The sequence below is a fragment of the Protopterus annectens genome, chromosome 3.part1 (genome assembly GCF_019279795.1).
Source record: "Protopterus annectens isolate FY-2018-M chromosome 3.part1, PAN1.0, whole genome shotgun sequence".
Taxonomy (NCBI): domain Eukaryota; kingdom Metazoa; phylum Chordata; order Ceratodontiformes; family Protopteridae; genus Protopterus; species Protopterus annectens.
This window is the reverse complement of record NC_056732.1, coordinates 1,006,650,903-1,006,678,447: the sequence shown is the minus strand read 5'-3', so window position 1 is coordinate 1,006,678,447 and position 27,545 is coordinate 1,006,650,903. Positions and strand designations below refer to the sequence as shown.

General features: G+C 44.9%; 1 protein-coding gene across 2 annotated transcripts in view; it reads right to left on the bottom strand.

Moving 5' to 3' along the window:
• Positions 1 to 27,545, bottom strand: part of ARFGEF1 (ADP ribosylation factor guanine nucleotide exchange factor 1) — a 4,299,619-nt gene that overhangs the window by 2,809,871 nt on the left and 1,462,203 nt on the right. For both annotated transcript variants that reach the window (XM_044067163.1, XR_006364243.1), the window contains exon 14: positions 11,115 to 11,316. In XM_044067163.1, coding sequence (XP_043923098.1) covers positions 11,115 to 11,316 — 202 coding nt within the window. The remainder of the gene's footprint in view (positions 1 to 11,114; positions 11,317 to 27,545) is intronic.

Genomic DNA, 27,545 nt, shown 5'->3' with positions numbered 1-27,545 from the left:
ACTCCTTGAAAGCCATTAATGCAAACTGGACTGCTAACATCTCCTTCATGTTGATATGTAGATGCTGAAGTCTGGCAGGCCGCTTGTCTTGTATCCACTTTCCATTTAGATGAGCTCCCCAAGCAACATCTGAGGCATCTGTCGTTAGAATCTGACTTGCCTCTGGCCGGGTCACAGAGAGTCCCTTGTTTAGGTGACATTCCTGAGCCCACCACAAAAATTCCTTCTGAATGCAAGGTATTATTTGAATGACAGTGTCCAAATCCTGGCAGTGCTGTGTCCACAGATTTTTGAGATACCATTGTAGCTTCCTCATATGCAGTTTGGCATTGGGAAGTACCAGAATACAAGATGCCATGAACCCTAAGGCTTGAAGGACTGTCCTTGCAGTCAGCCCGGACTGAAGAGATAGTTGATGGAAGTAACTGGAAAGATTCTTTTGTTTGTCCGGGGTTAAAAAGGCCATCTGGGCTGCTGTATTCAGTCTCACACCCACAAAGCACATGTCTTGAGAGGGTACTAGACTGGACTTTATTTCGTTCACAGAATACCCTAGGCATCTTAGCACTGCTATGACATATTCCAAATGCTGTAGAAGGTCTTCCTTTTCTTGAGCCAGAATCAGGCAATCGTCCAAGTAAGGATAGATTTGAATTCCTTTTAGCCTGAAGTAAGCTATCACTGGAGCCAGAACCTTTGTGAATACTCTGGGCAGTAGATAAGCCAAAGGGCAATGCAGAGAACTGATAATGAGAATTTCCAGCTCGAAAACTCAGATACTTTCTGCAACTTAGTCTTATAGGCACATGAAGGTAAGCTTCCTTGAGATCTAAAGTTACCATCCAGTGATCCTTGCCCAGCAGAGGTAAAAGCTGTTGTAACGTCAACATTTTGAACTTGGGAATGTCCAGATAAGTGTTGAGGATAGATAAATCCAAAATTGGTCTCCACGTGTTCCCCTTCTTTGGTACTAGGAACAGGCGAGAATAAAATCCTAGGCCCCTTTCTGGCACAGGAACCGGCTGAATGGCCCCTATTTGGAGTAACTGAGAAATTTGCTTGTGAGCCTCTTTCCTTTGTGGAGGAGGAACGTCTGGCATGCCTTTGAAAGGGGGCAAAGTATGGAAATAAAACCTGTAACCGTGATGAATGATATCCAAAACCCATCTGTCTTGAGTAATTAAATCCCAATTTTCTTTGAAAAGAGACAGTCTTCCTCCCAAAGGAGCTGCCAGACGAGAATGAACTGGCAGCTGAAAAGGCAGGTCATTGGGTCTGTTTACGAAAGGACTGACCCCTGCCCTCACCAGAAGTCTGAGCAGGAGAACTCCCTGTTCTAGGCCTAAAAGAACCTTGAGCTCTGCCTCTACCACGTCTAGACCTACCCCTAGACTGGGAATCATAAGCAGGATATGTCCATCCCTTAGTAGGCCAATTTCTGCTAAACTTTGGAGGCTGTACCTGCAAAAAATCTTTAACAGTCTGCATAGATTTAGCCTTGTCCTCCATTTTCTTTAAAACTGCTTCCACAGGCGAACCAAACAACACATCAGACTGTAAAGGAGCATCCAAAATCCTTGTCTTAACATGCTCAGCTAAATTCTGATCCCTCAACCAAGCGTGCCTGCGAAGAACAGAACCAGTGGCAGCCACCCTCGAGGAGGCCTGCACAGCATCAAAACCACATTGCAAAGAATGCTTACCCACTTGTTCAGACACATGAACTAAATCCAGCAACTCTTTACACTCAATACCTTCCGCCAGAGCATCCACCTTAGATTTCAATTGTGAAAGGAGGTAATTTTGATATTTTAGCATGTGAAACTGACAATTCAACGCCCTCATGGCTAAAGTGGAAGAAGTATACACTTTCTTTCCCCATCTATCCAAAGCCCTTGCCTCTTTATCAGAGGAACAGGATTTTTAACAACCGAGGCCTTAACACCCTTAGGCCCCTGAGAAACAATTTCTGGGTCTGCCCTAGGACTCTTAAAAGATACTTATGAGCTTCAGGCACCCTATAGTACCTATCAGGTTTAACAGGGGCAGGAGGCAAAGAATCAGGGTTCAGGAAGCCTCTGCAAAAACATCTTCCACCACATTCAACACAGGAGGTATAGCTAAGGGCCTATGCTGGGGTAAAAACAAAAATTCCCTAAGCCTCTTCCTGGAATCAGAGAAATCTTGGCCTTCCCATTTAAAATGCTCCCTCATGGAATGCAGAGTCTCTGAAAAAGAAAAATCCTCAGGAGGAGAAGCTGAAGGAGTGGAATCATCCACATCAGAATCAGAATAATGAGGAAACTCCTGCAAGTCTTCAGCCGAAAACTCAGAAGCCTCTGAACACTGTTCAAAACTCTCAAACTCAGGCTCCACCCTAGGCCTCTTATCAGGAGGGGGCATAGAACCTCTAATCATAGTAATCAAATCCTCTGCCATTTTAAGCATATGTTTCTTAGGCACAGAACCTGAAGTGCTAGGAGAAGCCCCCACTGAGGCTAAACTTGGCCTACCTCTCAAAGAAGTCTTGGAAACAGAAGGAGAGGCTCTAACTACCTTAGGAAGAGAGGGAAGAACAGATACCTGAGAAGCCCCTCAGCCTGGCCTACCTCCTGAGAGGGCACATCCTGTAACAGTAAAGTCTCTGCCTGAGACTCCACAGAAACTCCTGGCAAAACTTCTGGCTCCACTGAGCCTTCTAAAGAACCGACGTCCGGGACTGCTGGTTCTTCAACCCTAGGCTTTGCTGCTTTGTCCTTGCGCTTTTTGGACGAAGCGTCGGAGCATCCGACGGCATTTTATAATTACAACGCTTCCCAAACACTAACCTGGCACAGTCTAACCTCCTCTTAATAGTGCGTTTGTTAAATCTAGCACAAGAGCGGCATCCAACAACGTCGTGCTCAGGCCCTAAACAAGGTATACACAAAGTATGGTAATCCCTATGAGGTATCTGTTTCCCACAAGAAATACAGTTATTCACTTTTTCTGACATCCGGTTAAATACTGAGGCAAGAAAAACCAAAATGTTCTAACGGGTACTTAGCCAACTTTGATTCGGTCTGAAACTCCGACTTCAGAAAATTTCAGAACGCCAACCTGCACTCGCAAAACTGCTTCTGCATCGGACCATGCGGCAAAAAAGACTGAGGATATGACGTCGGTCATGCGCATTAGTACCCTGACGTCCTGACATCAGTCTAATGCGCCATGACCGACGTCAGCCATATACTTTGGTATTCGGGCCGACTGGACAGCGGACTACCCTATGGTTAGGACTGCAGCAATGTGGAATGAAGAACATCTGTACTATGTCCTTCAAGAATGCAACTGCAGTCATAACATATGGGTTGAATACCATAGCCAATTTGGGGGTGGTTGGAACTAAGTAAGTGATGGTGTAGCTAAAATGCCCTGCAGGACTGCCGAAGCAAAGCCTGCTCGGGATCTGGAGTATAAAGGCAGGTAGTAGTGCTTGGTAAATGTATGCACGGAGCTCCATGTAGCAGCCTCTAGAATGTCCTTTGTAGCCACTCCTCTTAGGAAAGATGTGGATGTGGCTATAGCTCTGGTGGAGTGTGGCCTAATATTGGCTGGCACACCTTTTCCATGAAAAGAATAGCAGAAACTGATGCAGTGTCCAATCCATTTGGAAATTGTTTGTTTGGAGATTGCTTTTCCTTGTACTCCAGCAGCATAGGCTACAAACAGTTGTTCAGACTTTCTGGTGGCCTTAGTTCTGTCCAAGTAGTAGCGTAGTTGTCTGTGTATGTCCAAAGTATGCAGCAGTGCTTCCTCCCTGTTTTGAGGATTGGAGAAGAAAGTAGGCAGGTGAATGGCTTGATTTAGAGACACCCTGGAAATTACTTTTGGCATGAATGAAGGATTAGTTCTTAGAGAGACTCTGTCCTGATGAAAAATGAGAAAAGGAGGTACTGCCATGAGTGCCTGTATCTCCGAGACTCTTCTTGCTGATGTGATAGCCAATAGGAAAACCGTTTTCCATGAGAGAAATTGCATTTCTGAAGTTGCTGCTAGTTCAAAGGGAGGAAGAGTTAATTTTTCCAAGACGAAATTGAGGTCCCATGCAGGTACTGGCAGTTTCCTGGGGGGTTTGATATTCTTTATCCCTCTCAGGAACTGTCTTAGCAAAGGATGTGAAAACACAGGCGGATCACAATTGTATTTTGCTGAGATTGCTGAGGCATGAATCTTTATGGAAGAATATGAGAGACCAGTATGAAACATTTCTGCCAAGTATTCCAATATCTGAGGTATACTCAAAACTGTTGTATCCTGACCCCTGTTAGCATTCCAGATGATGAATCTCTTCCACTTGGCTGAATAGGTTTTTCTGGTGGAAGGTCTGCGTGCTTCCAGTAAGATCGCTTGAACTTTTTTGGAAAAAGAGATATCGGAAGGAGTTATGGTAACCTCCAGGCTGTCAGATGCAATGTTTTCAGGTTTTGATGAACAGTCCTGTAATTGTGCTGTGTTAGAAACAGAGGCCATAGGGGCAGAGGCCATGGCTTGGTCCAAGTTATGCTCAACAGCAATGGGTACCACTGCTGCCTTGGCCAGTCTGGAGCTATCAAAATGCCTGTTGGTTGTTCTGCTTTGATTTTCAGTATCACCTTGGTCAGCAGTGGTAGAGGAGGGAATGCATAAATTGTTAGGGAATTCCAGCTGAAGGAGGGAGCATCCGTTTTCCAGGCTAGAGGATGGTGGGTCCTTGTACAGAACTTTTCCAGGTGATGATTCATGTGAGAAGCAGAGAGATCTATGTCCGGTCTTCCCCATGTCCTTGTTATTTGTGAGAAAATGTGAGGATGCAGCATCCATTCGTGTGGATCCAAGAAATTCCTGCTCAGCTTGTCTGCCAGAACATTGTCCTTGCCTGGCACAAACTGGGATTGCAAATGTATCTTCCGACTTAGGGATTTTTCCCAGAGAATCATCGTTAGTCTGCAGAGGGGATAAGAATGAGTGCCTCCCTGCTTGTTTATATACCACATCACAGTGGTGTTGTCTGTCCTTATTAGCAAATGTCCTTGTTGAAGTGATTTTTCAAAATTCTCGATTGCATGTATCACTGCCAACATCTCTTTTTGGTTTATGTGCAGATGCCTTTCCCTTGGTGTCCATTGACCTTGAATGCATCTGCCTTCCATGTGCGCCCCCCATCCATGGTCTGAGGCGTCTGTTGTAATCATTTGACCTGCTTGAGGCTTGTTGAAAGACATGCCTTTGTTTAACTGACTTGCTTGAGCCCACCACAAAAATTCTCTTTGCAGACATGGAATGAGTGGGATTACGTCCTCTAGGCTTTGGCTGTGTTGGGACCATAAGCTTTTTAAGTACCACTGCAGCTTTCTGATATGAAGTCTTGCCAAAGGTATCAGAAGAATGCAAGATGCCATGAACCCCAGGGCCTGCAGGATTTTCCTTGCAGTCAGCTGGGAGAACTTTGCTAGGCCTTTGAAATACTCTGGTAGCTGCTGTTGTTTTTCCTCTGTGAGAAAAGCCATTTGTGTGTTTGTGTCCAGCTTGGCTCCTAGGAAAATAATTTTTGGGATGGCAGGAGTCTTGATTTCTGAATGTTGACTGTGTATCCCAAGGCCTGTAGTAATTGAATGACATAGTCCAAGTTTGCAATCAAGGTTTGTTTGTTGTCTGCTTGTATGAGGCAGTTGTCCAGGTAGGAGTATATTTGAATCCCCTGGAGTCTGCAGTGTGCCACTACTGATGCCAGGCATTTCATGAACACTCTGGGCGCAGTAGATAAGCCAAACGGCAATGCTGAGAATTGATAATGCTCTGTCCCTGCAAGAAATCTCAGGTATCTTCTGCAGCTTTGTCTGATTGGGACATGCAGGTATGCCTCCTTGAGGTCCAGAGTGACCAGCCAAGACCCCTTGCCCAGCATGGGAAGGAGTTGCTGCAACATCAGCATTTTGAACTTTGGCACAATGAGATAAGTATTTAGAGTAGACAAGTCCAGTATAGGCCTCCATTTGTTTTCCTTTCTTGGAACAAGGAACAGTCTTGAATAAAATCCCTGGCCTTGTTCCTGTGGAGGAACCTTTTCTATTGCATTTATGTTTAACAGCTTTGAAACTTGAATGAGTGCCTCTGCCCTTTGATGATGTGGCAGGTTTGGCATGCCTTGTCTTACTGGTAAAGTATGGAAGTGGAATCTGTAACCTTTGTCTATTAAATCCAGAATCCAGTTGTCCTTGGTTAAGATATGCCAGTTTTTTGAGAATAAGGATAATTTTCCGCCCAAAGGTGCTTCTCTTTGAGCCTTTGTAGATGGTATGAAAGTCAAGTCATTGTGGTTGTCCTTGTGGTGCGGCTGAACTGCCTGCGCCACTTCTTTGATTTGGTGGTTGCCACTGGCGGCCCCTGTAGGAGCCTCGGTATTGCCCTCTACCTCGGCCATGCCTGTTTTTTCCCCTTTGAAACTTGTCAGTGTCTGGAAAGGACCAATTCTTTGAAGGCCAATTCCTGCTGAATCTGGGAGGCTGAACCTGGAGGAAATCTTTGACTGTCTGTACTGATTTAGCTTTTTCCTCAATGGACTTCAACACATCTTGTGCATTAGCACCAAAAAGCTTCTGTTTCTCCAGAGGTGCATCAAGTAACTTTACTTTAACATGGTCTGGCAGAGGCTGTTCTTTTAACCAAGCATGTCTTCGTATAACAGCCCCAGTCATAGCTGCCCTACATGAAGCCTCCAATGCATCATAACCACACTGAAGAAAATGATTGTTAACCTGCTGAGTGTTTTGTACTAGATCCTGCAATGCCTTAAAATCAGTAGGCTCAGGGGAGGCTAGCTTTTTCTGTAAGTCATCCAGTAAAAAATCCTGGTACTGAAACATATGAAAAGGCAGTTAAGTGACCTCATAGCCAGGGTGGTGGAGGTATAAACTTTTTTACCCCATCTCTCCAGGGATCTAGCTTCCTTATCTGCTGGCAGTGGATTCTTGGCAGTGGAAGTAGACACTCCCTTGGGGCCCTGTGCAATTGTTTCTAGATCCACAGAATGGGCCTTAAAGAGATGCTTGTGTGTGTCAGGGACCCTATAATATCTGTCAGGCTTGACAGGAGTAGGAGGGAGAGAATCAGGGTTAGCACTGGAGTCGGAGAAAACATCATCCAGGACATCCATAACTGGAGGGATAGCTAAAGGCCTGTGCTGGGGAAGCTTGAGGAAGGTACGTAGCCTTTTCCTGGAATCAAAGAATTCCTGGCCCTGCCATTTAAAATGCTCCCTCACGGAGTGTAGGACTTCACCGAACGAAAAATCCTCTGGAGGAGAGGCAGAGGGAATTGATTCCTCAGCATCAGAGTCCTCATAGGCCTGGAAGGATTCTTCTTTGGTATCAGAATGCTCAGAATCCCCAGAGGCTTCATCTGAAGAGAGGTTGTCGGCCTGCTCAGTTCTGGGCCTTTTCTCTGCAGGCGGCTGAGAACCTCTGTCTGGATGAGGCTGAGACCCCCTAATAAGAGAAATTAGATCTGCAGCAAGAGGCATGATCTGTTTATCAGAAGAGGGGGCCTGAGCAGTAGGTTTAGGATGGGCCTTGGCCTGGCTGGCAGCCTTAGCACATGCAAAGGCCTTGATGGACATGGATACAGGAGGCCTAGCTGCCCCACGTGCTGGTGTAACCTTGTCCACAGGAATGGTGTTGGGTAGATCCAGAACCTCGGTTTCTGGAGGAAAGTCAACAACCGGCACCGGAGTGGACTCCAAGACCGAAGGACGAGTTACCGCTGTGTCGTCGTCCTGGAGTGGTTGGATTACCGCTTCCGAAGGGACCGAAGCACTCGCGGAGGGTTTAGGAGGAGTATCGGTGGATGACGCGGGCTGAGGATGTCGGTCCCGGTCCTTACGTTTTTTGGAAGATTGAGTTGTCGGTGGATCCAACGGCATGATATAAGCAAAAGAATCACCGAAAAAGTCTTCGGCAAATTCTGCCCGGCGCCTGAGAGTGCGCTTATTAAAGCAAGCACAGGCAGCAAAGGCCGAGACGTCGTGGTCTGGGCCCAGGCAAGGCAGGCAAAGAGAATGGAAGTCCTTATGAGGTATTTGTTTACCACAAGACAAACAATTATTAACTTTCTCAATTTGTTCTGACATCGGCTGAGGCAAGAAAAAATGTTCCCCAACGGGGTACTTAGCTTTTAGATGACTTCGGTACTGAAAACACAGGAGCTGACCGACCGGCACTTGTGAACTGCTTCTGCTTCGGGCACCGCGGCAAGAAAGACTGAAGAAGATGGCGTCGGCCGATGCCTTTATACTCCAGCCGTTCTGACGTCGGAGAGGAGGCGACACCAGCTGACGCCGGACCCAGACTTTGGAATTTGGCCGACCGAGGGCTGCCTGAGGCAGGACAACCCATATGTTATGACTGCAGTTGCATTCTTGAAGGACATCTTCCACTTGCTAACTGTGCAACTCTGAGGAAATCACTTAACTAGACAGTACTTCAGTTTGCCCTGAAGAGGAAGTTCTGCCTACTGAACCTGTCCAGTTAAATGAATTAAAAATATCAATGATACACAAGATGGCAAAGCTACACAAAAAGAGTCAGCACTGAAGAACACATGGGAGAGACAGAGATATTTATTTTGGAAACCTGAAGAAAATGAGTAACAGTGCTCCACAGCTGACAGGATTTATCAGCCTCAATGATGATTATAAAAAAAAAAAAAAAAAAAAACTAAAGACATAAAGAAACACTCATCAGTAACCATTTGTCCAGGCAGTGACCTTTATAATATACACCAGCTTTACTAGTGACACCATTTTCAGTATGGACTCCTGTCCTAGTAAATTAAATGTCTCATGCCTTTAGACAATACCAACCAGTAATTAAAGACAAATTCCATACTCCACCATAAAAGCTAAATGCAAAGTAAACATATAATAACAGCTGGGAATAAAAATAAGCTTCTTTTTCCAAAGAAAGTGCAGCTTTTTATTAACTGTTCATCTGTCTGAAAGCATGACTCCAGTACTATAAAATATTGTTAATTGTGATTCTTTTGTTTGCGATTCTTAAAGCACAGTTCATAGGTATGTACTAGGCTATCGACCCAAGGGCTTAAGTAAGCTTAGCCAACAAGGTTCCCTGGCTTATGCCACCCAAGAAAGTTATTTTCCTGTGCCCTTGTTGAGCAGAGCACAGAAGTGATCCCCAGGGTGTATTTCTCATTTCCCATCCACTCATCAAGATTTTTCTTGAAGAGAGCTAATGAGGAACTTTGCTTGACATAAATGGGTAGCTTGTTCCAGAATATGTGAAGTCTCTGGGACAGGAATCTATCCCTCCTGCATGTCCTGTTTATTGTGATGACAAGGTTTAGGTCCCTAGAGCATGTAGCTCGGAGGGATTGGGATTTCTTTAGGTGTAGCATGTGCAACAGCTTTGGGTTTGACATAGCTTTATATGTTAGGCAAAGATCACCTCGGAATAGGTGATATGCTACGGAGTAAAGCTGGAGTTTTTTGAGACAGTAGTGTAGGGCATCTGTTTGAGGCCAATAATCCTCTTTGTGAGGTACTTCCTGTGGCCTTTCCAGCTGCTGCAGATGTCTTGTGAGGTACATTCCAAAAGGGGTGTTGTACTCTATAATGTGTCAAATGAGCATCGAGTAGAGGGGAATAATGACCTCTTTTTTTCTGGATGAGAACCCTTTTGTGATGAGGTGTGCCATGTATAAGGATTTCCTTACTACTGTGGTGATGTAATTATCAAAGGAGAGACTACTGTCCACCTGGGTCCCAAGGTCTCTTATCATACATTCAGCGTTAAGTAGACTGCCACCTATGTGGTAGTTCATGGGTACAGAGTTTTTACCAAAGGGGATGACAAAGCACTTTTTGACATAGAGCTTGAGGGCATGGCTCTGACAACAGGCATCTATCTCAGTGAGGCCCTTCTATAGGATGTCCACATCATTTGGGGAAACAACTATGGCTCCTAGTTTGCAGTCATTTGTGAATTTCATTAGCCAAAAGCCTTCTGTGTTAGCCTGTACTTCAGAGAAGTAGATATCAAACAGGAGAGGTCCCAGGACTGAACCCTGTGGTGCTCCACTTGTCACTAGCTTGAAGTCAGATTTGAAGTCTGCAACTTTTACAGCGTGGGTTCTGTCAGTGAGCCAGTTGGCAACCCATCTTGTGAGGTAGGGATTTACACCTAGTTTAGTGAATTTAGTTATAATTCCAGAATAGGGGATGGTGTCGAAAGCCCTGGTGAGGTCAAGATAGGCTGTGTGAACCACCTTACCCTCATCTACAGCTCCGGTGACTGCCTCAAAGAAGTCGATCAGGTTCAGGAGGCATGATGTGCCTTTCACAAACCCGAACTAGGTGGGGTCCAGAGTTTGGAGGTTATCAATGTCTTTGTTTATGATTTCCATGATGATACGTTCCATGGCCTTATCATCATGGAACATATTCGGATTTAAGTGACAGCACAGTCAGACTCAAGAAAACACTGACTTTTTCTCTACTTCATGAACTCTAAAAGTACAACAAATTAAGATAAAGAGCAGGATTCTTCAGTTTGTACGTTTGTTTTAAACTTAGAAATGGTAAACATATATACCAGAAATGTGTATGTGTAAAGTCATGAGCAGCATGTGGCATAGCAATGCAGTAGTTAGCACTGCTGCCTCATACTCTTGGTTCTCTGGTTCGGTTCCAAGCTGGGGTACCTTTTTTGTAACAGAATCTGTGTCTGTATGAGTTTTCATCAGGTACTCCGGGTTTCTGCCACATTACAAAAATATGCCACTAGGTTAACTCAAATCCTCTTCATTGTCCACAGGTACACGTGCAGTGTGAATGTTATCTGTATGCACATCCTGCAATGAACTAATCTCATGGCCAAAATGTGTTCCCTGTTTTGTATCCACTGCTTGCCGAGATAGGCTCAGGTTTTCTTGTGGTCTTAAATATGATAAAGTGAAAATCAGAGAAAGTTAAGCATTAAAAAATATTTAAACAAACAAGACTCATACAATCACTGACCAATCCAAGTCCAAGACACTGTTGATACAGAAAAGGATTCAGAAGTCACTGCAACTATACTTACAAGTCTATTCCCTGTTCTATTATTTCTTTCTGCTGTTTTAGGACCTCAAACTGCTCGGGATTATCTGTCCCAGACATCTGAGTACTATAGCTGCCCACACCTGATGATGCCGTTGAGTCTAGAGAATTCAAACTTCCATATCTGTTGATGGTTTCAGAGTGCTTAATTTCAGTAGCATCGTGCTCTGTTGGTTTTTCCTGCCCTGTATAATCAAAAAGGCATTTACACATCAGGCAACTTTGTCTATACATAGGAAGGAAGGCAAGGACATTAAAACATTCAATCTCCAGTTTGAGGAAGGAAAATTAAGCTACACCTATTGTATTGATCTTTGAGGGAGCGATGGTCACTTAAGGCATACAAGCATAATGTGGTTGCAAATCTTACTTCTGGAAATGTGAACCTTATACCTGCTTGCTGTAAGTAACTAAAGCCACTGCTTCATGGTTATGCATTAAAACAAACAAAGACTAAACACACACACACACACATATACAAATATATATAGATAGACAGATATACAGACATATGTAGTATAGTTTTGTGAAATCTTACCATAACCACAGATATCCTTCTCTTCTTGTTGTTGTTGTGTCTTTCGGCTTTTCCCGGTTAGGGTTCGCCACAGCAGAACTCCGGTCCGCTAATGATTGGCAGTAGATTTTTATGTGCTGAGTTGCTAGCCCTGATGCACAACCTTCAACGAAGGCATGCCCATTCACGCATGTCGCCACACAGAAGACACTCTAGCTGAGAATCGAACAGGACAACATCTTACTGTGAGGTGACAATGTTACTGCAGCACCACCACTGCAGATATCCTTCTCTTCTATGTTGCAGTATTCCTAACATATGGATTGTATTCCGCCCAAATGACCCGACGTCTGGCCTGTATACAAAAGCTTAGAGCCACTGCCTGTATGTGGGACGTCGCATGTAGGCACAGACAACATCAGCCATAAAAGGAATGTCCACATGTACTATCTTCAGAATAAGAAAGCCCCATGATGAAAACCCCAGAAGAGCCTAGGTGGATCATCCTAGGAAAGAGCAAGCTGTAGGGGAAGGTGGAAGGAATAGAATACTGCAAAAGAGAAGGACATCTATGGTTATGGTAAGATTTTACACAACTATTCTATTTCCTTCTATTTAATGTTGTAGTACTTCTTACATATGGGAGAGTGCAAGAGTTGAAAGGGGAACCCAAGGAGGAGGAAAGAGAAGGGGAAACTTAACAGTAAGCATTTTCCAAGAATCTATGCAGAACTGCCGTAGCAAATCCTGCTCTGGATCTGGAAACAGTGTCAAATTTGTAATGTTTTGTGAAGGTGTGAACAGATGACCAGGTGGCTGCTTCCAAGATGGAATGGGCATCTAGACCCTTGAAGAAGGCCCCTGAGGGTGCAACTGACCTAGTGGAATGTGCCTTGACAGATGCTGATAAGGACTTTTCATGGAATTCATAGCAAAACACAACTTAGAAATCCATGTGGATATATAGTTTGTTTGGACACAGGCAAGCCCAGAGCCCTGGGATGAAATGACACAAAAAGTTGGTCAGACTTCCTGACAGACTTTGTCTTGTCAAGGTAAAATCTGAGTTGTCTATACACAACTAAGATGTTTAGAATCCTCTCACTAGAGGACTGAGGTGAAGGGAAGAAGGTATGCAATTGGATGGCTTGATTAAGTAACAACTTGTTCACCACTTTTGGCATAAAGGAAGGGTTAGTTCTCAAGAATACTCTGTCCTTATGGAAGACCAGAAAAAGAGGAAAAACTGTTAATGCCTTAATTTCAGGAACCCTTCTGGCAAAGGTTAAGGCTGCCAGAAGCACCGTTTTCCATGTGCAAAACTTTAGGGAAGCAGAAGCTGCTGGTTCAAAAGGAGCCTGGGAACATTTTTCCAGCACATAACTGAGATCCCAAGGAGGAAGAACTGGTTTCCTGGGGGTCTTAAGTGAATGACACCCTTTAGAAAAAGCTTACCTTCCAATCTGGAAGCTAGTGGAAGGCACAAAGAAAAGCAGGCAGACAAGGCAGAACAATGGACTTTAACTGAAAAGTAAGAATGGTCACTGTTGAGTAAGTCATGCAGGAAGGAAGCAACTAGGGGAATGCCTGCACCAAAGGGATCCATTTTCCTCTTTTGGCACCAAATGGAAAGTCTTCCCCACTTGGACATGTATGATTTTCTAGCAGTGAATCTCCTGGTCTCCTGTAAAGTCCTTAGCACATCCTTAGATAATAAGTGCCTGAAATCGATCAAAAGTTGATCGCCCACAAGGTCAGCTGTAGAGTTAGCAAATGTGGGTGAATCAATGATCCCTTGCCATGAGTATGCAGGTACAGCCAGTGAGGTAACTTGTAGTGATGAGCCTTGGCTAACTGCAGGAGAAGAGGGAAGCAGTGCTGTCTTGGACAAAAGGGAGTCACTAACAAGATTTTTGGTTTGTCCTGTAGAATTTTCAACAGGGCTTTCTGAATTAAGGGGAAGGGAGAGAATGCATAGAAGAAACTCCCCTTCCATGAGAATGACAGGGCACCCACCTTTCACAGTTGAGGATGAGGGGCCCTGACACAAAAGCAAGGCAGTTGTTTGTTCATAGAGGAGGCAAACAGGTCCAGTTCTGGAGTACCCCACCAATGAACCAGGTCCAGGAACACATCCTTGTGCAGCATCCTGTCATAAAATTGTGTCATGTATCTGTTAATGCGTCTGCCACAGAGTTCTAGGCTGAAGGAAGGTACACAGTATGCAGAGTTACCTTGTATAAGGCAGCTAATTCCCGGGCTTTGATGACCAAATGACAGAGGACATAAGATTTTTTGCCCACCTGCTTGTTTATGTACCAAAGGACCATGGTATTGTCTGTGAGGATCTTTAGGAGTCCTGGAAAGAATAGAGGGTGAAAGGTCTGTAAAGCTAAAAGTAAAGCCCTCATTTCCCTGATGTTGATATGTTCCTTCCTTTGAGAGGGGGACCAAAGGTCCTGAACTTTCCTGGAAGCAAAGGTTGCTCCCCACCACAAGTCTTAGGTGTCTGTTAAGTGTTGCTGAGCTGGCTGAGGAACCTGAAGAGGTAGGCCAAGGATCCGACTGAGCTGCTGCATCCACCAACCCAACTCTGCTTTCAGGCAAGGGAGGAGAGGAAATATGACATATAAAGGATGAGCATGCTGGGACCAAACTGTCTCGAGAAACGACTGGAACTTTCTCATGTATAGCTTTGCAAAGGGCAGCATGGGAGTAGTAAAAGTCATGAACCCCAGCAGTCTCAGAAGTTCCCTGGCCATGATGGAAGGAAGAGGCAGAACAGCCTCCATGAATGACCTGCAATAGGCTGCTTTCTCCACAGGGAGGAAAACCATCATCAATCTGTGCAAAACCTGCACCCCAAGAATATAAGATCCTGACTTGGTGTGAGACATGATTTTTTGAGATTTATTGTGAAATACAATGGCTGAAGAAAAGCGATAGCTAGGTTCAAATGTTGAGTTAAGAGGTCTGGGCTGCTGCCCAAACAGCAGATCATCTAAATATGGGTAAACTTGAAGTCCTTTCAGCCTTAAATATGCAATGGCTGGGGCTAGACACTTTGTGAATACCCTTGCAGCAGTAGACAGACCAAAGGGCAAGGCAGTAAATTGAAAGTGCAAAGAACCCACAGAGAAGCTCAAAAATCTTCTGAAGTGGGGTTGTAAATGGATATACAGGTATGCATCTTTGAAATCCAGAGAGGCTAAGAAAGCTTGAGGGGTGACCAGGGGCAGAAGAGTATGTAGGGATAGCATTCTGAAGGAAAGCACGACCAGGAAGGTGTTTAATAGTGAGAGATCAAGGGCCATCTTTCCTTCGAACTAGAAACATCTTGGAATAAAACCCCCTTCCCTGCTAGTCTTGAGGGACAAACTGAATGGTTCCTTGTTTGAATAGCTGATCCAAAATCAGGGGAAACGGATGTAGTTGACTAGAGAGAGCTTGAGGTATTCCCTGAAAAGTAGGGAGGGTCTTCCAAGGCATAAACTATCCATTTTGGATAACTTGAAAGCACCCAGCAAGCTGACAGGGTAAGTGAGAGGCGAAGGAACAGAGGGATAAGGCTTGGAAGAGGGTGCAAAGTGTCACAGAGGGCTTTGTCTGGGCTGAAATAGCTGCTGAGGAGGGGACACAACAACATCTGTAGGATTAACAGCCTTGGCCTGAGAGTGCCTCCTGGAAGGCTTGCGGGGTCTAATTCCAGAAGGAACAGAAGTGGAGGAACGACCAGGTTTCCTAACAAAGGAAGTCTTAGCAGGGAAATTTCTATGAAATTTTGGAACTGCTGAAACCAGTAGGTGTTTCAAATCCTGGAGTTCCTTAACTTTTTCCTGTAGTGATTTAAACAACTCTGCAGCTGCTTTTCCAAACAATGAAGAATTGTCAAGAGGAGCTTCAAGCAATTTTGCCTTTATGTCATCAGGAAGTGCCTGGAGATATAGCCAGGAATGTCATCCTAGAAAAGAGTCAGAAGCTTGATAGAGTGTCTAGCTACCTGACAGGAGGATGGTAGGAGAGAAAGGGCCAGAGATTTAGCCTCTGAATCTGGCAATGGGGAAATACCCTGTGTGGCCTAAGTAAGTAAAGCCAGAGCATACCTGGACATGGTGTGTCTGGTAATTAACTGCTCTGATAGCCAGGGTGGAAGTATATACCTTCTTGCCCAACCTTTCCAAAATTTTACTTTCCTTATCAGAAGGGGTAGCTTGGTAGAAGGAGAAAGCCGTGAGGACTTATCTGAGGTAATGGAAACCACAGCAGGATCAGCTGAGGAGCAATTAAAAAGAAATTTGCAATCCTCAGGGACCTTATAGAAACAATCAGGTCTCTTTGGGGCAGGGGCTTGGGAGTCAGGGGTCTTAGATGCAGCCCTGTAAACATCTAAAAAGGCTGGGAGTACTGGAGGGACTGCTGAAGGTGCACGTACCTCCACCTGTAGAAACTCATAATATCTCTTCTGAGATTTGAGAGGAATCCCACTGAAAAAACTACCTCACTTTATTAACAGTTTCCCCAAAGGAAAGCTCTTCCATGGGAGAATCCCCCCAATAGACACCTCCTCTGGGGAAGCATATTCCAGAGGAGAGGGAATTTGAGTGGAGTATGCTAAAAAGTCTTCATCAGATGAAGACTCCTCAGAATCTGTGTCATGAATTTGAAGTTCTGCAGCCTGTCCTGAGATGAGGCCTTGGACCCTGGATGGCCACACTGGAGAAGATACAAAGGCCAGGCCTGCTATGGGTGAAGGCGAAGCTGCAGGCCTCAAAGCCATCAGAGCATTAATAAGGCCCTGCGAGAAAACTTCCCATTCCAATGTTGGGATAGAAGGAGCGGAAACTTGCCTAGTCTTTTTCTTCTTTTTCACAGGCTTTTCCTGTTGAGGAGAGAAGGCAGACTTAGGCCTAACTTCTGGTAGTTCTTTGGACAAGGAAGCTGGAGCAGTTCTCGAGTCTTCTGCAATCACTAGCTGCTGTTCCCCCAAGTCGTCCACACCAAACGTATGCATAAACTCGGACATGCTAGGATCCACACTCCTGATGGCTTCCATCCCGGTATCTGCCGAGGGAGTGAACTCCACCTCCAATTATACTACTGGGTTTTCATCAACCTCAAGGGATACGTTGGAGGGAGCAGCTAAAGAGGATTTGGGCCTAGCCTTGCTGACCTTCCTCTATACAGACAGCTCAGAAGTAATCGGAGAACCCTTCATAGCATCCCTACTCAGATGTCTGAGTCTTTGGTTTTCTAAGTTTTGGTTTTCTACTTTATGCCTCTCCAATATATACCAACCTAAGGCAATGCGATCTAAACAAGCTATAGACCTGCTACAACAAAATCGCTAAATTCGCCACAGGGGCATCCTACCGTAGTCACCACTGTCTCTCACTTGCTGAACTGGGCTGGTTTGAACTCCCTCACCTCCTTCAATGGTATCAACTCTCACTCGCCCACAAACTAGTAAACCATCCACTAAATGTCCCATCCCTCCAGAATCTACTCCAAACCTATCGCACCACCAGACCACTAAGATCCAGCAACAAAAATCACTTGCAGATCACTAAAGCCAATAACTCTGCTGGTGAAGCACTATTCTCTTGCACCATAGCCAAATTATGGAACTCCCTCCCACCCATAATTACCTCCATACCATCATGCACCCACTTCAAAACTTTACTAAAAGCGCACCTAAATACATGCTGGCTATGCCCTTGCAACTCCCACTCTAATATCACCCATCCCATCCAACCACTACCTTTCTTTCCACTCCACTAACTACCTTCATTATAGCAAGCTCAGATGCTCATAAGCCTAGTACTTTTTATACAGCAGGAACTTCTTATTGTAACATTTGTTAATTAGAAGTTATGTACCTACCATAACGTTCCATGTTAGGTGTCTTCTTCTCGCCTTCTTTCTTGCTGGATGGGTTCGGAGCCGATCCTCGGCTCCGACTCGGCCACTCTAAAAGCTCGAGAGCTAGTTCCACCGGCTCGAGGCTCCCCTACATTCCACAATGCTAGGCGGTAACTCCTCAGATCTCGTTAGAAAGCTAAGGCCAGCAATAAAATTTCATAAGGAACAAAGAAGAAAACTCTTCTAGGTCTGTCCTGGCTAGGGGGAAGGAGGGTGGGACGCAAGAAAGAAGGCGAGAAGACAACTAACATGGAACGTTATGGTAGGTACATAACTTCTAAATGTTAAGTTGTCAATCTCGCCTTCATTCTTGCTGGATGGGACCGCATCCCTAGCACCTTGTCCCGGGTGGCCTATCGGAACAGACTCTTGAGTACAGTGGAACCAAAGTTGGCTCAGTCTCTAGAGGCCAAGTCCAACTTATAATGAGAAATGAAGGTATGGGGAGAAGCCCAAGTAGCTGCTGAACAAATCGAATCAATAGGCAGTCTATCTTGGAAAGCTACAGAAGTGGCTAAAGCTCTAGTTGAATGAGCCCTGGGTTTGGATGGCAACTGTTGATGTCTTATCTCATACACTAGAGTAATTAATGAAGTAAGCCATCTAGAGAGAGAGACTTTAGAGACTGGAAGGCCCATTCTACCTTCTGCATAAGAAACAAACAGTTGGTCAGATTTCCTGAATTGTTTGGTCCTGTCTAAATAGTACCTAAGTTGGCGATGAATATCCAAACAGTGTAACTTTTGTTCTGAGCTATTAGAATAATTTGGGAAGAAAACAGGAAGCTCAATGGTTTGATTCAAATTTGCCAATGAAGCTACTTTGGGCAAAAAAGACGGGTTAGTATGCAAGGACACCCTGTCTTTATGAAATACTAGATAAGGGGGTCGACTACACAGAGCATGAAGTTCAGAGACTCTTCTAGCTGAGGTGATAGCTACTAAAAAGAGTGTCTTCCATGAAAGTAATTTTATAGAACATGAAGCCGCAGGTTCAAAGGGGGGAAGAATTAAGGATGCCAGAACCAAGTTGAGATCCCACTGAGGAGGAGGATCTCTGATGAGTGGTTTGAGTAGAAAGACTCCCTTTAAAAAGCCCTTGCAGAGTTTGTGAGACATGATAGAGGACTCTGGGACTCCAACATGAAAGTTCAAAATTGCAGCCAATTGAACTCTAATGGTAGATGGGGACGAACCTGCATGGAAAAGTTCGGCTAGAAAATCTAGAACTGTTTGAATAGAAGCAGTGAAAGGATCTATATTCTTTGACTGCGCCCAATAGGAAAAACGTTTCCATTTGCTATGATAAATCTTCCGAGTGGAAGATTTATGAGAGGCAATCAAGATATCTCTAACTGCGTGAGATATCAAGGGAAGCCTGGCTAAGGTCGGAATTGGAGGAACCAAGCTGTGAGGTTCAGTGAGGGAAGGGAGTGGTGCAACTGACCCGACTGATGGGTCAAGAGGTCTGGAACTGGGTCCAGATGCCAAGGTTGTTCCAACAGATAACAGTGGAGAAAGGGGAACCAAATTTGTCGAGGCCAGTAAGGGGCAATGAGGATCATAGAATCTTCCTGAGCGATGGCTTTCTGTATCAGTTGGGATATCAGTGGGAAGGGAGGAAAGGCATTGAAAAGTCCCCGGGGCCAAACGTGCACTAGAGCGTCTCTGCTGGGATGGCCTGGTTGGGGAAAGAGGGTGAAAAAATCGTCACACTTGCTGTTTTAGGGAGTAGCGAAAAGGTCGCAGCAAGGCCTGCCCCACTTTCGAAAAACTTTCTCCAACACTGAATTGTTCAGAGACCACTCGTGAGGCATGAGAATAGCTCTGCTCAATTTGTCCGCAATCACATTGGACTTCCCGGGGATGTGCGTTGCTAACAGAAATCGCTGAGAAGAAATCGCCCATTGCCATAGTCTGAGTGCCTCTCGACATAGGGGGTAAGACCTGGTTCCGCCCTGTTTGTTGATGTACCACACTACAGACATGTTGTCTGTTTGAATTGCTATAGTTCCCTTGGGAAGAGAGTCTTGTAGGGCTTGCAACGCTAGAAGCACTGCTCTCATCTCTAGGACGTTTATGTGCAAGTGGCACTCGAATGGTTGCCACATGCCCTGGACTGTCCTGCCCTGGAAATGCCCCCCCACCCGATCAGGGAGGCGTCTGTTGTCACTGTAGCAACCGGAGGGGGAGGGACAAAAGGTCTCCCTAGGAGGAGCTGAGGAGATGTGATCCACCAAGAGGGATGAGTCTTGCACGACTGAGTTATCCGAATAGGATGTGACATTGGAAGGCTTTGGTAAGACCACTGTGTGAAGAGCATCCATTGCAAAATCCTCATGTGGAAGCGAGCTAATGGTAGGAGAGGGATGGCCGCCGCCATAATCCCCAAGACTTTCAGGATCTGTCTGGCTCTGACTTTGTTGTTCTGCAAAAGAAGAAAGACCTGTTTGTTTATGTCTGCTATCCTCTGCTCTGTGAGTCTGGCTGACATCTTGACTGTGTCTAGATTTGCGCCTATGAAAGTAATAAGACAAGACAGACTTTTCGAAGTATATTGAAATGCCTAGTGCCTGACATGTGCGAAAGGTGTAGTCTCTGGCGAGGAGTAAAAGATGCTTGGTGGGGGCTGTAAGGAGCCAGTCGTCTAAATAAGGAAACACCTGGAATCCTTGACGTCTCAGATGAGAGGCTACCACTGCCATGTATTTGGTAAACACTCGGGGGGCTGTAGTGAGACCAAAGGGCAGGGCTCTGAATTGAAAATAACTGGTTCCCAGCCTGAAGCAGAGAAACCTCCTGGAGCATCGATTCATCTTGATGTGATAGTACGCGTCCTGGAGATCTATAGAGCACATCCAGCTGTCCCGCTCCAAAAGAGGAAGAATGGACTGCAGCGTGACCATCCGGAACTTTGTTTTCTTGATAAACTTGTTCAAGTTGCTGAGATCCAAAATGGGTCTCCAGTCCCCTGTTTTCTTTGGAACCAAAAAGAATTTGGAGTAGGTTCCGGATCCTACTTGGTCTGCTGGCACTGGTTGAATAGCTCTTTTTGCGAGCAGCTTTGAAATTTGTAATGCTGCCTGCTCCCTTTGACTGGGTGGAACGTCTGGAAGGGATTTTTTGGACAGCTTTGGAATGAGAAGGAAAGGGATTCTGTAGCCTTTGGAAATGATAGACTGTACCCACTTGTCTTGAGTTAGGGATAGCCAGGCTTTTGGGTACAGTGACAACCTTCCCCCGACTGCCTCTGAAGGTGGACAGTCGGGCAACACCTCAGAGATGCTGAAAAGGCTTGTTGGAAAAGGATTCTCGACTGCCCTGATTCTGCGGGCCCCCTCTGCCTCTGGGACGGCGTCTACCATTGTTGTTCCCCCCTCTGCCTCTAGAGGGGAATCGACTCTGTGCGTCAGGCAAGTCTCCTTGAGATTGTTTATGGAACCACATCTTTCCCCCCTTCTGACCTTAGGGGTAAGGTCTAGAAAGAGTAGAAAAACGGACTCCGACAGCAGAAAGAGTTTTGCCATCAGTCTCGCACCTAGTCAGGGTTTCCTTCACTTGAGGACCAAAGAGGGATGATCCATCAAAGGGGGAATTAGTGAAGGACGCCTTAAAAGGGTCCGCAAAATTACAAAGCCGCATCCAGGCGTGCCTACGCAAGGCTACACCTGTACCTGCCGCTCTACTTGCTCCATCAGCCGCATATGAAAGGAGGCGCATGGATGAGTTTGGTTATAGAATTAAGGGTAGCCAGCTGAGAGTTCATCCTGTCCTGAAAACCCGCAGCTGTTGGGTCCTTCAACATTTCACTCGCTTCCTTGAGTAAGTCCCTCTGAAGTCGATTAAAATGACACAGGTAATTCAGCGATCTCATAGTAAAGGTCACTGACGAGAACATCTGCTTACCGTACCTGTCCATCGACCTAGACTCCTTGTTAGGAGGATGAACAGGCACCGAAGGATCAGCTAACTCCTTTTTGGTAGCTGCAGCCACCACCATAGCATCAACAGAGATGCCTTTGGTCAGAAACTCTTTATCCTTGGGGGCTGTGATGAACTTAGATGGTCTCCTGGGGGTGGGTTCCACTGAGTCAGGAGCCGCCCAAGCCTTCTTTGCCACCACTTGCATAAGGGGGTCAAAGGGAGGGGACACCCAGGATGTGGAAGGGCGAGAGCCAAACGCCTCAAGGTACACTGATTCATCCTCTGAAGGGTTGAGGGCTGGCCACTTCCCCCTCTGTTTTAAGATTTCAAGGATGTCTGCAAAGGAGACATCTTCAGAGGGGGAACGAGGGGAACCTTCAGAATCCTCTAAATCAGTGTCAGAGGTGACAGACTCAGGGGAGTCAATGTGCTTCCTCTTATACTGCCTCTTCCTAGGGGGCTCTCCTACAGGGTCAGGAGAGGTCTCGGAAGAGGAGGAGATCCCCACAGGGGAAACTTGAGGAGCTGGCTCTCTACGGTCGGGGATGAGAGAGTGAGTCGAAATCACCGGAGGCACTATAGGGGGAGGGGCAGAAAGAACCGACTGGGGAGTAGATCCTGGTTCTAACACGCTCCTCATGACCTCAAAGGCACCCCTGTCAGGCAGAGCCGAAGGTCTCCTTTCCGAAAAACTGAAAACCTCCCCCGGCACCGACAGTGATGGCTCCGAGGTCGATGTCGGAGCCGAACTCACCAGCGCCGAAGCACCGAGAGGGAGAGCGGGGTCGGACAAGGGTCCGATGCCACTCGCCCCCTCGGAGCCGACGAGGGAAGTCTGGCGCCAAGATTCTTCCAAAGAAGACATCGGAGCCGACGACGAAACCGAAGACAAAGGTATCGGCTCCAACGCCACCCCAGTATCGGGTCCGAGCCGCCCCGGCTCCGAACTCAAAAGAGTCAGAGGAGGAATAGATTGAGTGGTAGGAATAGGTCTCGACTGTTGAGTCGGACTTTGAAGCATCTGGGCTAATGCCTCGGACTTAAGAAGTCGACTCACTGCTCTCTGAAGGTCATGGTCCGATAACCTGGAAGACCTAGAAGAGTGGGATCTATGGCTCCGTTCAGACAGCAAAGGTGATGCTGGAGCCGAATGAACGAGCCGATAGATGGAGATCGGGACCTCTTTCTGGATGTCGGTTCCGATAATAAAATCGGAGCCGACAGAGTAATGTCTTCGTTGGCTCCTGCCGGAGCCGAGGACACCATAGGGGCTTGTATTCGAGTTTCATCGGCTCCGGCCGGAGCCGATGTTCGAATAGTTTTAGGGCTTCCAGAAGACGGCTCAGAGGCTGGAGCCAAAGGTCTAGAAGGCTTCGAGGGTTTCCCCGATGACTGAGTCGAGGGACCCTCAGGCTTAAGTAAGCCCCTTAAAATAAGTTTATTTTTTCGCTCCTGCAGGATTCTAGGGCTGAAGCCATGGCAAACAGCACATGAGTCCTGCAGGTGCAAAGGTCCCAGGCAGTACACACAAGAAGTGTGACCGTCTGTCAGAGACATCTTCTGACAGCACGAGTCACACTTCTTGAAGCCTGAGACCTTTGATTCCTTAGACATAACTAAAGGAAAGTGTAACACACAAGCACACACATACACCGATTACACTTAGGGTTAAAATTAAACAAATTATAGTAATAGTAATAAAAATTCCCTATAAAACACAGTCACTCACTAAAGGAAGGGAGGGACTGGGCCTAGGGCCCGAGGGAAAAAATCTAAGATTTTGTGGAAAAAAGGGGGTGGAAAGTTAACGGGAATGGGATAAACTAATTTAACACTAACTATTTATAAGAAAAATTAACTTTAAAGGGGAGAAAAGGCTAAGAAACTAGTTCTTTACCAAAAAACTAACCTGAGCCGGTAGGAACACACCTCGATCGCTGTAGCGGCAAACGAGATCTAAGGAGTTACCGCCTAGCATTGTGGGATATAGGGGAGCCTCGAGCCGGTGGAACTAGCTCTCGAGCTTTTAGAGTGGCCGAGTCGGAGCCGAGGATTGGCTCCGAACCCATCCAGCAAGAATGAAGGCGAGATTGACAACTTAACATTGTCTGTTATGTACTTCACAGATAAAGATTCTAGTTGTCTACTGATGTACTATGTTCTTCATCTGTAAATATGTTGTAAGTAATTGCTATGTTAAATTGTTAATCGCTATGTAATCCAATGTAACTACTGTCTGTTTATTTTAACTGTGGAGCTTTTCTCCCTGGGCCTACGCTGAAAATGGACCTATGTCCAGTCGGACACTCCCAGTCAATAAATGTAAATAAATAAGTATAAATTCAAAGCCGACAAATGACTGCGTGATGTTTTCGGAATGAAGGTCTAACAAACAGAGCAGCACTGGAGGTCGTGAGTAGGCCCTAAGCAAAACAAGCACAGGTCGTGACTACCTTTATGTGGAAGTTGCCATCCACACCTATGCTTGCCCTTCCTGGATGACACTAACAAAAGAAAAGGTGGTAGCAATATATTAAATCCCCTATGGGGTACTTACAAGAGGTTGTAAGATGAACCAACAGGATCCAATGGCAGACAAAGTATGAGTCGACCTTTTTGAATGGCGACAAAAAAATTCTGAAGATGGTATGTACGGATGTCCCTTTTATGGCTGATGTTGTCTGTGCCTATGTGCGATGCCCCATGTACAGGCAGTGGCTCTAAGCTTTTGTATACAGGCCGAATGTCAGGTCATTTGGACAGAATACAACCCATTTCCAAGGAATAATGCAACACTGACTAGAAGGATATATATATACATATTTATATATATATATATATATATATATATATATATATATATAAATACATACATATACACACACACACATATATATATGTATATATATACACACACACATACACACACACACATACATACATATACATATATATATATATATATATATATATATATATATATATATATATATATATACACACATACACACACACATATATATATAACTTTTTTTTTTAATCTGCCACTTTGCCATTTGGAAAAGCAGGTCTTAGCTTAACAGGGATTTGAGTTGGCTACCTTGGTTACCAAATTATTTTTGTCAGCTCTGCCCCTATAGCTATCCCTCTGTGGTTGCACAATTTGGGGCAGAACAGCAAAGTAAGGCGAGTCCTCATCTTTACGATCAAATAATTTATTGTGTAAGATCACAGTCCTAGTTCTCTCTCCAGCATGTGTCAAATTTTCACTCTGCATTCACAGCATACCCTACACTAACTGTAAAGATATAGAAATTTTTACAATAAAGAAAATATCACAAAGAGGGAATGTAGAAAAAAAGATTAGTAAAGTAGAAGTTAAAAAAATACTAGGTGAAGTTATGGAGTGCCTGCGAAGTGAAGGATTTGGTGTAGGTCTAACACACGTTACATCACACAAAGATGGTCAGTCCACAAAGTAAGGAGAAGCAGGAAAACCAGGAGACATCTGAAGAAGAAATATGGACATGGGAATGAAAAATAGATTTAATATCATGTAATATTTATGCAAGGGAGAAAGCAAAACTAAACAATACAAAAAGAGCAGCACCAAAAATATTCAAAGAGAAATACAGGCAAAGGAATCCGGATATGAAAACTTTACAATACAAAAAAATAAGAAGACAAACAGAAAAAGTAGATTAGTAATGAAGAAGTTAAATAGAAATTGCGGTTATGGAATACCTGTGAAGTGAAGGATTCTGTGTAGAAAATCTAATTCAGAAAGCACAACAGGATAGAGCAATGGATATCCAAATTAAGGGGAAACCAGTGGAATGGGAAACAATTGGTCAACTGCCATATGAAGATATTTTGAAGCCTTCCACAGGAAACCAGTACAAACGTTCATTTGAAGCTGGACAGCAAGGGAAGGAACAGGAAACTGTGGAAACTGACACAGCCAATGTTGAGGAGTGATAGGCCAGTAAGTTCCCATATGACAAAGCAACGGATGGCACAGGATAAAATTGAAGAAAATGTGCCATGGGAAGATGCTACAGAACTTTCTACAGAATGCGAACAAGAAATGGAAAATAAAAAATGTGCCCTCAGTTTAGAAGAAAACGAGCTAAGAGAAGAGGTGCTTGATTTAATAGAGACAGACAGACATATTAAGATCAATGAAAGACTGCAGAAAATCAGTAAAACCCAAAAAGTCATAAGTTTGATAAAACAAATGAACACAGTAATTAGGACTGTCCACAGAGATCCATGTGATATAACAGAAGTAAACAGGATATATTACTGTGCGGTTGAATTAATAACTGATAAAGGCATACTGCAAGAACACAGGCTAGTGAGAGAAAGGAAGGGGAAAAATCGAATACCACCATTGAAGTATCGAATAGAGAAAACTATAAAGCAGTTAAGACAAAAAGTGTCACAGTTTGAAGAATACAGACGAGGGAATAGATCAACAAAAATACTAAGAAAGATAGACGTAATAAAACCAATGCACAGTATTAGAACAGACCAGGATCTATAATGCACTATCGTAAATAACAAGCTAAAAATCTCAGCACATGCAGAAAAATGTACAGTTGTGTACACTTACCATAAATGTAGATGTTCGAGTGTATTCACTGTTGCAGTCATCACATTTGGGTTATCTGCCTGCAGGTAGCCCTCAGCCGGCCTGAATACCAGAGTCTTTGGATTTCTGCGTCGAATGCTGTTGCTTCTTCCTTGACGTCAGGGGTATAAAACATGCAGCCGACACCATTACATTAGTTTTTCTTGCCCCAGATGTCAGGTGCCTCCATAATAGGAAGCAATTAAATGGTATTGTAAAACCACCATCAAAAAGCAAATACACAAGAAAAAATAGACATACCAACCATAAGGAGAGGTACAGCCACGAGAAGTCAAGTGGGCTGGAGGGAGGGTAACCAGGACTGCAACAGTGAATACAGTTGAACATCTAAATTTATGGCAAGTGTACACAACTGTACTATGTTCTTCGTGTTTCACTGTTGCAGTCATCACATTTGGGTTGATTCCCAAAGCTAAGGAAGGGAGGAGGAAGTTAAAGAGCATTAGGGCCAGCTATTAATCACTACAAGACTGCAGTGGCAAATCCAGCTCTGGATTTAGAAAAGATAGGCAAGTGGTAATGCTTGGTGAAGGTATGTACAGAGCTCCAGGTAGCAGCTTCTAGGATGTCCCTGGTAGGGACCCCTCTGAGAAATGCCGCAGAGGTAGATGCAGCTCTGGTGGAATGTGATCTTATCCCCTGTGGGGTAGGTTTTCCATGGTGCTTGTACTAGAAATGAATGCAATGGGCTATCTATTTGGAAATGGTTTGCTTTGAAATGGTCTTCCCCTCTGCCCCTGCAGCAAAGCTAACTAGCAGCTGCTCACATTTTCTGGTATGCTTAGTCCTGCCCAAATAGAAGCTAAGTTGTCTGTGCATATCCAGAGATTGCAGTATTCATTCCCCTTTGTTTTGTGGATTAGGGAAAAAAGTAGACAAATGAATGGACTGATTTAGGGCCACAGAAGACACCACCTTGGGCATAAAAGAAGGGTTAGTCCTAAGGGAAACCATGTCCGCATGGAAGATAATGAAGGGTTCCACTACCATGAGGGCCTGTAATTCAGACACTCTTCTTGCTGAAGTGATGGCTAGAAGGAAGGCTGTTTTCCAAGAAAGGAATTTCACCTCAGCTGTAGCCGCTGGTTCAAAGGGGGAAAGAGTGAGCTTTTCCAATACAAAGTTAAGGTCCCAGCCTAGAAGCTGCTTACTGGAGCTCTCCTGGGGGGTCTTAAATTTTTGGCCCATCTAAGGAATTGCTTTAGCAAGGGGTGAGAAAAAATGGGAGGCTCTGTATTATAATGTGCTGAAATGGCAGAGGCATGAATTTTTATTGACGAGAAGGATAGACCCCTGTGGAGCATTTCTGTTAAGTACTGTAGAATTTGAGGTAAACTGGGCACCGTTGTGCCCATCCCCTGAGCCAGGCTCCAAGAACAGTATCTTTTCCACTTTTCAGCA